The sequence below is a fragment of the Sphaeramia orbicularis genome, chromosome 17 (assembly GCF_902148855.1).
Source record: "Sphaeramia orbicularis chromosome 17, fSphaOr1.1, whole genome shotgun sequence".
Classification (NCBI taxonomy): domain Eukaryota; kingdom Metazoa; phylum Chordata; class Actinopteri; order Kurtiformes; family Apogonidae; genus Sphaeramia; species Sphaeramia orbicularis.
Window position 1 is genome coordinate 28,153,299 of NC_043973.1, and position 11,245 is coordinate 28,164,543.

The 11,245-nt window shown below is 35.5% G+C and overlaps 1 protein-coding gene across 1 annotated transcript; it reads left to right on the top strand.

Moving 5' to 3' along the window:
* The first annotated feature begins 3,114 nt into the window (after positions 1-3,114).
* On the top strand, positions 3,115-5,792 carry myl13 (myosin, light chain 13). The gene is made up of 5 exons (XM_030160682.1): positions 3,115-3,289; positions 4,663-4,690; positions 4,899-5,048; positions 5,144-5,317; positions 5,401-5,792. The coding sequence occupies exons 1-5, from the start codon at positions 3,185-3,187 to the stop codon at positions 5,505-5,507; spliced, it is 564 nt and encodes a 187-aa protein (XP_030016542.1). The 5' UTR covers positions 3,115-3,184; the 3' UTR covers positions 5,508-5,792.
* Positions 5,793-11,245: the final 5,453 nt, after the last annotated feature.

The following is an 11,245-nucleotide window of genomic DNA, read 5'->3' on the forward strand; positions in this document are numbered from 1 at the left end:
TTCAGGGCAGTTAAAGGATGAGCTCCTCTTACTACAAAAAAACAAAAACACTATTAATTAACTATAATAAACACCAAACCTTTCCAATCCAATCCAATTTTATTTGTAAGGCACTTTAAAATAACAACAGTGGACCAAAGTGCTGTACAGAAAAATAAATACAAACCAAAATAACAGAGTAGAATACAAGATTAGATTAAAAGACATAGAACAACTGTAAAAATAAAAATAAAAAAATAAATACAGAAGAATAGATAAAGCCTACATAAAAGAATAAATACAAGAATAGATTAACCTCCTATGACCCAGCTATGGGTTTTCTGTCCACATTTGTGTACAAGAGTTTCACAACTTTACACAAAAAAAAAGAAAAGAAAACTGTCCACCTCAAAGGACATTCCATAACAATTTTAAAAACTGCATCTGAAAAAACTGTTGCATCATGATGTTTCCAATACAGGCACTTATTTAATAAAAAAACAAAAAAAGCTTGTACTTTGCTGACATTTCCTGGGTCTTAGGAGGTTAAAACATAAAAAGCTATACAATTAAAAACAACAACAAATAAGAACTATATAGCAATACCAAATAAAACAACTGAATCAAAAAAAAAAAACCTTTGGACTACATTACATTAGAGTGCATTAGTTTTTTATTTATTCATTTATTTATTTATTTTTATAATTTTATGTGAGTTCATGCTAAAATGAGCTATCGTGTTAGACTAAAGCCCCTATTTTCTGTTTGTCTGTAATAATCAGGTTTGCTCTTGACATGAGGCTGTGACATATTGATTATTATTATTACTGGTGTTCCGATACTCTCAGTCAATGAAAGGAGATCCCTCAGTCTATTCATTATTAAATACGTATTAACAGTCTTTGCTTTTTGCCAGGAGAAAAAAATAATATATATCAAAACTCATTCACCTCTCAGGGTTAAAGGATTAAGGTGAAAAGGACAGACATAAGAATAATATACGCTGCATTGCCACTGATGACAAAGGCCATCCCTCCGACCGCTGCGACTGGATGCCAGAGTATTTCAATGGATTTGCCAAAACTCACCACTATTGACTTGATCGGCTGCCACATTTGTCACATGAGATGGGTGGGAGCTCATTGTTTGAGTGCATGCCCACAGCAGCTGGAGGGTAAGAGCCTTCAGAGCAGAGCAAAGGGATATAATAAAATCTGTGTAATTATAGATAATCAATATGTGGGGAGATGAAGAAATGATCATTTATCAGGCACAATTCTATAAAAGATAAGCTCACAATTTAGCTTAAACAAATAACAATCTGGTATTTTTTTTTTTAGTTTTCTTCTTGCTTTTGAGCCTCTCTTTTGTCAAAATGTCTTTAAGTTGGCTGTAGAGACCTTTTTTTTTAACCCATATAGTTCCCCACCCACCCAAAATTTGAGGACAATCCTACAGTAAGCAGTATTATAGTAATTCAGCTATTTTAGTCATACCGCTGTAGGGAGTCAAACAAAAGCCCCGCTGTCATTACAGTTATTATAAGTTAAATTATTACTTAGAACTTCTGCTCTCTCACTCAGTCAAACTGTTCGAGGCCAAACAGATGACCACCCACCCAGATCCCCTTTGAAGGTGTTTTCCTTTCATGTTTGTTGGAAATATCCTCTGTATTAATATCCCTCTGTAATAATGTAAAATATAAAAAAAAAAAAAAAAAAAAAAAAAAAAAAAAATTGAACTGAGAATGAATTTCACTAAAAAAAAAAAAAAAAAAGTTCAACATGTAAGATTTGTGTATACTTTGATTTTAGCCCATTGCATTTTAAACTAATTACAGCTACTGTTGCGTGCTTTTGCACAAGAGAACTGATAAAAAACTGCAAGTGTTGAATTTCTGCAGGAATAAACAATTGGAGTTAATTACATATAAATCAGAGTATTGTTGCTTTTATCAGATTTTGGCGACAAGAGAGTCACTGGCTTAAAACTGGAGTTATGTAATGTCAACAACATTCAGATGAGCTAAAACAACACTCAAGGGAGAAACTTTTCAATTATTTTATAATCAAACTTGTAACAATAGTAAGTCAATAGGTAGATAAGTACATATTTTTGTAAAACCTGTTACAATGCTTCTTCTTTGTAGCAAAATTGATGTTATTTAGTTAGCACAACTTTACAGAGTGATCAAACATTAAAAACCCACAGACAGACTGTTTTATGATCTCTAATAAGGAAACAACATCACTATAAATCAAATTTAAAAAATCAGCCATAAAGTATATTTACAGTCTTTGTCAGAAAGCCATAAAAAACATATTGTGAGAGCCAAACAGACTTTTAAAAGTAGCCAAAACTCGGAGCAAATTGATCAGCTTTTGGCTTTAGTGATCTTTTTCCAACAACAACCATGAACATATACACGTCTACAGCGTCTGTCTTCAATTAAGACTGACTAGCAGATACTTAACATGGCATTGAGTGTAATCTTACATTACATTTTGTACTGAAACCTTCTTGACACTTGTTTTAAGGTTTATGTGAGGTGTTATCACATATGACTGCACTCTAATGTTAGTGATCAGACAAAAGCAACATTCTGTGAAGCCTATTTTTGGATGGATTGAACTTCAATGCTTTTCAAATCCCAATGATAACAATAATAACACCATCTTCATAAGGGCTTGTTCTTGTCAACACATCAAATAATGCAGAGCTTTTTGCCATGATTGGACTTTTGAACACTATAATTAAGGATAATTGCTGCTAAAAACAAGCCAACAGAGAACATTGTCACTCTGTGAATGAAACAATTGGAAGAGTTTTTGTCCAGTAATTATTCATATTTTGTTCATTCCCTCCTTAGTGCTAATTTCCACACTTTTAACCAGTCGAAAGTTAAGTCTCACCTGTGCTAATGGAATAATAAAAAAAAGTTCTCAGTCTGAGATGTCAACTAATATAGTTTTCCATCATTCATCTTCTGATTAAGTACACACACAACAGCCATTGTCTTAAATAGAAGCACAAAGGCATATCCTTTTATAGTCCTCCCCCTATTGTTGGCAGCGTGATGGGATAAAGGGGGGGTGGAGATGACACCTGTGGACAGTGAATAAAGGGACCATACTCTAATGGATCAGTGTGCTTGGACCCTTTTGCAGCGTCGGTCCTCCTCTTCATCTCTAGAACTCTTCTTACGATGGCACCGAAGAAGAAGGAAGAGCCTAAACCTGCTCCAGCAGCACCCAAACCTCCAGAGCCTGAGCGCCCTAAGACCCCGGAGTTTGACCCTGCATCAGTTACGGTAATAAAAAAAAACACAAACTGAAAGATTAAGAAAAATCTAAATTAAAATGTATTAATTTGGTCTTATTTTTTTTTTTACTTCAGAATTGTAAAAATGTCAGTGCAATCTATTTAAATGCCATTTTCATACATTATAAATTGGGAGAATCAATAAAAATTCTGAATGTAAAATTTGTTGTCATTCTACAAACTAATTTTTATGAACAATAAGGATAGTTGTTGTTTAAAGTGCATCAGAGACCCCATGTGACCTAATTTGGCAGTGCAAGCAAAACATGCAACATTTCTATCTCTTCAAATGCTGTGTACTAGACTACATCTAAAGGGTGCTGCTACTTGTTAAGGTAAAGTTGGGGGCAAACTAACCGATAGCAGACATCATGGAAAGATTATCTTCTGCTGACTTGGCTCCTTCTCAATGGATGAATGTTTTCCTGGTTTGGGTGAGCCGCCATGTTACAATGGAGCATGGTTAAAGCCACAAAATATGATTTTCATTATGTCTGTGAATAGCAGACCACCCGCGCCATTCCTCTGAGGCTAAAAGGATGGAAAAACCAGAAGGAAGAAAAATATAGATAATTATATCCATCACCATCCATCTTTAAACATGCTTAGATAAGTGTTTGGATAATATTTTTACAAAGCTTTGTGGCGGGGCTGGATTTGTTGATATCCAGACATCAGACAGAAGCTGGGGCCTTTGTTTGACAGGAGTCCAAAATATACAAGAAGTATAAATAGTCCTAGTCCTACCCATATGTAATGGGTATCCAGAAAAAAAAAAGAAAGTATTTTTAGATATATTGAAAAATTATTTTTCATTCAACACCAGAAAGAAATCTATGATACTGTGCACAGTTACAGTTATTTCCATTCTTCATCTCTTATATCGGCTACATTATAAAAAATCACAACTGCATTTTCATATCCACCCTTTTTATATATAGTTTTCTCACACAGTGATACTTGTAAAAATAGAAAAAAAAAAGTAAAAAGAATTTTGAAGAAGGCTCTTTTTATATTTGAAGACCAGTTTTTAATTGGTTTTTAAATTCTAGTAATGTTTGTCATAGCAAAGATTCTTTGCCAAATCTTGCAGCTGACAGTAGTTGACAGCATAACAAGGTCACTGATAAATGCAGCACTAATATTGGAACAGATGCACAAAGCTGTGTAACTTAATCTGACGACATGTTTACACCACTAGTTTTATGTCACGATGAAGGTGGAGTCAAGGTCAGGAGTGATGCTCAAGAGCAGGGTTTCTGATTCCCTGTGTTTAACTGAAAGCAACACTTAGTTTGAGACAAAATTCTACAATAATCAGCAGTGTGTAACCTTTTTGTTTTTTGCTTGGTCTCATTTCAGCTGGAATTCACCCCAGACCAAATTGAGGGTAAGACTGGTTTTGAGTTTTGTATTCAGTCCCTTATGTGTGATGCATCCTGTCTTCGTCTTTAGTGAATCTGCCTTTTATCTGTGGTGTTTGTCACCACACATCATGACGGTGTAGGGTCTCATTAGAAGCAGTGTCCAGCAGTCATCTTCAATTAGAACAAATGGAGCAGGACTCAAAGAGAATCCCTGGTGCTTTTCTTTCACAGATTTCAAAGATGCTTTCCAGCTGTTTGACAGGACACCGACAAATGAGATGAAAATCACTTATGCTCAGTGTGGTGATCTGATAAGGGCTTTGGGTCAGAATCCTACCAATGCTGAGATTATGCACGTGCTTGGAAAACCAACAGCTGAAGGTACCATCTAGCAAATTCTGATTCTTTTAGTACAGTGAAGAAACAGAAATGCAGAAAAAGGTGGATTAAGCAGTATTTTTTATTCTTTTCCGCAGATATGCAATCCAAAATGCTGGATTTTGACCAGTTTCTGCCCATGCACCAACACATATGCAAGGCCAAGGACCGTGGGACATTTGAGGACTTCGTGGAGGGTCTGAGGGTTTTTGATAAGGAGGGGAACGGCACAGTTATGGGGGCTGAGCTCAGGCATGTTCTGGCAACACTGGGTGAGTTCAATAGTCTCAGTGGTAGAATTATTTACACAATCTGTCTTGCTAAGCATTTAACTGACAGACTCCTTTTCTTTCAGGTGAGAAGATGAAGGAGGATGAGGTGGAGCAGCTTATGCAAAACCAAGAGGATGCAAATGGATGCATAAATTATGAAGCATTTGTAAAATATATTATGGCGTCTTGAAAGGTTACATTTCAGTCATTCTTATTCTGGTGCTTCATTACTCTGAAATATATGAAATCAATGTGAGTGGATAATGAGTGTGCTGCTCCTTCTCTAGACAATTGAAAGCCTGAATCTTTCTTCTGTGCCTCCCACTGTGTAAATTTCTCATTACCGTTAAGACTCAGATGGATCAATAATGCACCATGTTTTGTTCTGAGATTCCATGTTACTAATGCTGTGCACACACTGTACATTGTACCTGTTCATAGCTTAGATCACGGTAAATAAATATATTTTGATGGCGTTCTCTTTCCTGGTGTATATGCTCCAAAAAAAAAAAAAAAATGTGATTCAATGAAAAGTTTGTGTTTCTATGTATATACAGACATGTCATATAATAGTTTTCTTTAATTTACTGGAAAAAGTCAAAGAAAGACTACAATACTATAAATACTATAAATCTAATATCTACATAAAATAGACATAATTTGACCCTTTAATAGATTAAAATATGGAAATTGAGCTAAAGTGAAACACCTAAACTGAATTAATGTGTTTCAAAAATATATATGTAGAGGATTAGACTCATAAAACTACACACAGATCAGTCAATGGTCTCTTTGTCTCCTGGATGTTCCTTCTTTGACCAGCAGATGGTGGTGTTGCTCTTAGAATTTACCCCTCATTCTTCATCTACAGAAAACACATGAGGGAAAAAACATCTCATTCCTTTTCTAAATGAATACTCTGAATCCTGTGTCTTTTATACCTTCTGCAAAGTCTGGACCTCAAACTGAAAGACATTTAACCTCATATTTCTGTTTAATGCAGTAACTGGCTGAATTACTCTGAAAATCTTGATGAAGGAGCATCTTTTAGTTAAAAAAAAAAAAGACTTGTAATCAGGCAAATTATACCAGCTGCAAGCTTTTATTCCTCAAACCTTTAAAAACAAACTGAAATTAACATCTGGCCTCTGAATTGGGTTCTCTCTTTCAATCCCTCTTTAATTAGTGTTGAGTGCTCTTTCAGTTCACGGTGCTGCTGTTATTAACACCTGTTTGATTTTCACAATGAAATATCACTTTCATTACTGTAACTCTGGTGCTGTAACACCAACACACACATGTAGATCTATGGTGTTCCACTGCCTAAGCAAAATCTTAAAGGGGTCATATTTTGCCACCCCAACTTTTATTAGTCTTTGGTTCATTTATTTGTCTATTTGGACCTTAATAGTTCATAAAGTTTGAATTTGAACCCTCCAGGTACTGCAAAGCTATCTTTATATTCATTTAGGCAAAAATCGAGTGGATTTCTACAACCTGTTTTAATTCCTGCTTAATTTGTTACGTCTATAACTAGTTACGTCATGACATTTGCACATGTAAGGTAAAGACTTCTGACGAACATTTCTCCAAGTACGCCATAATTGTTTGTCCAAACTTCGAGCCGATTACGTAAAATGTTCAGTTGTTGGTTGTATTAATGACAGAAAGCATGGTCAACAACCTGGAGGGGGTGGGGTGTGAAGTGGCTCATTTACATTTAAAGGGCCAGCACTCAAAACAATCTTTCTGGTGTCATTACTCAGAAATATTATTGAAGATGGACCTGTGGAGTTTAATTAATGAAGAATTCAGACCCAAGCATAGCATTTACAGTTTATGTAGGCCTCAGAGAAATGTTTTAAATGTATAATTCCATTTTTTAAAAAAGCTAAATATCACTCCTGTAAAATTAATGTCATGCGTGTTTACTCTAACACGTCCCTGATGTGCAGGGTATTTGTGAAAACTCACAGGGTTGACATTTGAATTAAAGTACATTCTGTGGGTTTGAGCTATGGTATGTTTGGCATCCGTGCATGAGTTTTTAATGGATAACCCACGGGCTTGTTAAAAGATTAACTGCTTTGGAAACAAATCCACTCAAGCTATTTTGATTTTAACATCACTACAGCCTTCAACCTTGCACCACAAATACTTATTTGAAGTAACTCTCCTTTCCTGGCTCGCTGACCTTCATCACTCTGCCTAATCTTTGTCAGTCAGCTCTCCACTTCCAGCCTGCGCGTCAGACTATATATTTAGTAATTATTTGTGCACAGCCAATTTTCCACTGGACCTCCAGGAAGTACCAGTTTGTGGTTGCGGGGATATTTCGACTCGACTGCACAGCTTCAGTAATACAGTGAGGCAGCAGTATCATTATGGAGTAATTTTCTTAATGTGAAACCTGAGCAATGTTGTTTCTGTCAAAGTCCACTTTAATCAGAAAACCACCAGTCCCATGGGCTCATCTTCAGGGGAAAGAAACAGTGGCATGAATTATTCTATTTTCTTTACGTTGGCTTTGTCAGTGTGATTAATGAGACATCTACGTTGGGTATCCACTGTGCATGTTTACAGGCTGAATGTTTGAGCTACAGTGATTATATACATATTTATTAACATGTACATAGACTCATATTTGTACAAACACAGTCCACTGTACTCCTTTGAAGAAAACTATGATTTTTGTTAACACATGGCTTGATGAAAACAAATTAGCCTCAAAGCATAATTGCCTAAGTCATATTTTGGGCCAAATTGGGATATCTGCATCAAATGACGCAGCAGTGTTAAGAAAGTAAAGTTATACTGAGTTCACAATTTGGGCAACAATATGAAGCAGGCAGGATTTAATCTAGCAACTGGAAATATGCATGTGTCTTTTATCTGCTGCTGAATTTTTTTTTTTTTTTTTTACTAAATCTGTAGTAATCCTACCAATAATAGCTAAATGTGACGGCCTACCTTTTGTGTTATTACTACACCACAGTTACTATGTATATCTCTACTGAAAATTTAAAGGAGTGTTATTTTGCTGTTTTTAAATGGAATTATGCATTTTAATACATTTCCCTGTGGTCTACATAAACTGTAAATGCTATGTTTGGGTCTGAATTCTTCATTAATTCAACTCCACAGGTCCATCTTCAACCCTATTTCAGAGTAATGACACCAGAAAGGTTGTTTTGAGCGCTGGCCCTTTAAATGTAAATGAGCCACTAAATGCCCCATCCACTCCAGGTTGTTGGCTGTGCTGCTCTGTCCGGTTCAACTAACAACTGAACATTTTAGGTAATTGGCTCAAAGTTTGGACATATTTTCAGTTTTTACTACAACCGATGCTGCTGGCAAACAATTACGGCGTACTTGGAGAAATGTTCATCGGAAGTCTTGACCTTATATGTGCAAATGTCGTGATGTAGCTAGTTATAGACGTAACAAATTAAGAAGGAATTAAAACAGGTTGTAGAAATCCACTTGATTTTTGCCAAAATTTATATAAAGATAGTTTTGCAGGATCTGGAGGGTTCAAAATTCAAACTTTTTGAACTATTAGGGTCCAAATACACAAATAAATGTACCAAAGACTAATAAAAGTGGGTTTAGCAAAGTATGAGCCCTTTAGGGTTACTGGCAATTACTAACACTGATTCCTATATTTTTATAAGGAGACTTTAATGGCTACTACACAAATGAAGATAGATTTAAAGAGGCAAAACTTTAAGCTATCACTTGTTAAACCTATTAGTAGTTGAATTTGACGGTATTTATTTATTTATTATTAGACATATCTGAACATTATCTACGGGTTGAAGTGGTGGTTACAGTACAAACAACCTCAGGATAAGATTATACATGGTTTGTATGCATTTTATTGGTTTGTTGACTATTAAACCAAAGCTCCTCAAGGACACACAACAACTATTATACAACTTTTTCCACAGGCTGACTGCCAGTGACAAAAAAACTGACCTTTGTGCAAAATCAGCAGGGGTGTTATTATTGTCGGATGCCACTTTGGATGTTGAAAAGATCCTCATACATTGTGTTTTTGTAAACACCTCTCTGCAAAATGCTGGATTATAAATGACCTGACTGTATAGTGGCAGCCTCAGGCGGTCGGGGCAAACATTTATTTTTAGCCAAGGTAATGACTGGTAAAAAGCAGTTTAATATAGACACAGGGGAGCTCAGGGCAAACAATTCACAGCGGTAAGAATGCAGATGTGATGCTGTCCTCTGGCATTAGTGGTCAGCAGGAGATACCATCCACAGCTCGTCTTTCATCCCGCTGTCAACCATCAAAAGCATTAATTGTCACAACAAGCCTTTATTGGACTGCATCGGAGTTGTAGCTAATTGTTTGAGGATGTATAACTCATTGAGTCCTGGGGGTTTTAGGCACAGGGAGTAATTTCTGCTCCACTTCACCCCAGCCCAGTCTGAAACATACAAGGCTGCATCTACATTTGCATTACGTAACTGAGAAGCCACGCTCTCAGGGCATGTTTTCATCAGTGAAAACTACACTTACAAGTAAGATAATTACATAGTCCACATAGACTTGGAATACTCGGCTCCATCAAATTTGACAATAATGATTTGATTGAGTTATTACCAGGCTACCACCTTCATATCATGCTTGGAAAAAGAAGGTTTTAATAACAAATGATTGAAATAAACTGATGGTGTTAGTGCAATCTGCAGCTAATGTCACACTGGACCGAACTGACACGCTGTAATGTGATCATGTTAAATCTAAAGTCTGCCCATAACCCATAAAGATCCAGTACTACTTTTGTGGCAGTTCTCCAATGAATGTTGCTCTCTATTTAACCTTTCCTAAGTGATTTATCACCATTCATTATAATCTTATCCTCTGTATTTTGCGTTTTTTTCGGAGTAAATCAGGTATTTTCTTAAATTTCATTTACTGATCATGTAGATGTTCATAAAAGCTCAGATTACAGTTAATTGTTATTATATCAGAAAGAGAGAAAACTGAAGAAAAAGTCACTTTTTCAATCAAATCAATAATTAACTGAACATAAATCAAGTGTGTCCATCCACTGTCATTGATCCAACTCCAAGGGTTTTAGTGGTGAATGAATATTGTAGAAGATGACGGTGTTTCCATGTTCACTACGGAGCCATTGAACGTCCAAATGGGTCATATCTGATGACCACAAAAAGATGACAAACTGCATTTTACACCAATTATTTACATGTATTGATAGGACTAGTGGATCAACAGGTATTAAACATTTTAAATCAATAGATGATTTTGGTCCCCAGTGGATGTTTGGGTCTTTATGGGTTACATATGAAGAGACAAGAGCAAAGATAAGATTTGTGTTTTAATTAAATCATTTTTCTTTCACAAATGCATGTACAAATGTATATCAATAACACACTGAGATACAATTTACAGAGAGCTTCATTTTTCCACAAAAAAAGTATTCCCGTCCATTTGTAAGGCAACATGGGTGATTCAACATAGAGTTTTCCATAAAAGCAGTTGGTCAAATAAATCTAAGTACAGTTAAAAGTCACCAAGTCTGACAACGCACTGCATTGAATACATTTCCTCATGTTACTGATGTACAAAACAAAGTCAACAATGTATGTTCTACAAAATGAAGTATGGCAACAAAAGTATGTAGACGATACAAATCCTTATGTTGGTAAACATTTTGTCTCTTTGGTGGATTAAAATAAATTAATAATTTTGACAATAATTTACATATGTATGAAAATACTCAACATTTTTCATAATTAATTGTTAATATATTTTGTGTTCCACATGATGAGGTCTTGGAAGCAGCTTTACAGTTGTTTTACAGCTTCTGGGGCTCAATAATATAGAAAATATCTGATGATTTACATTTGATGTAATGTTAACAAGTAGCAAAGCAGCACAAA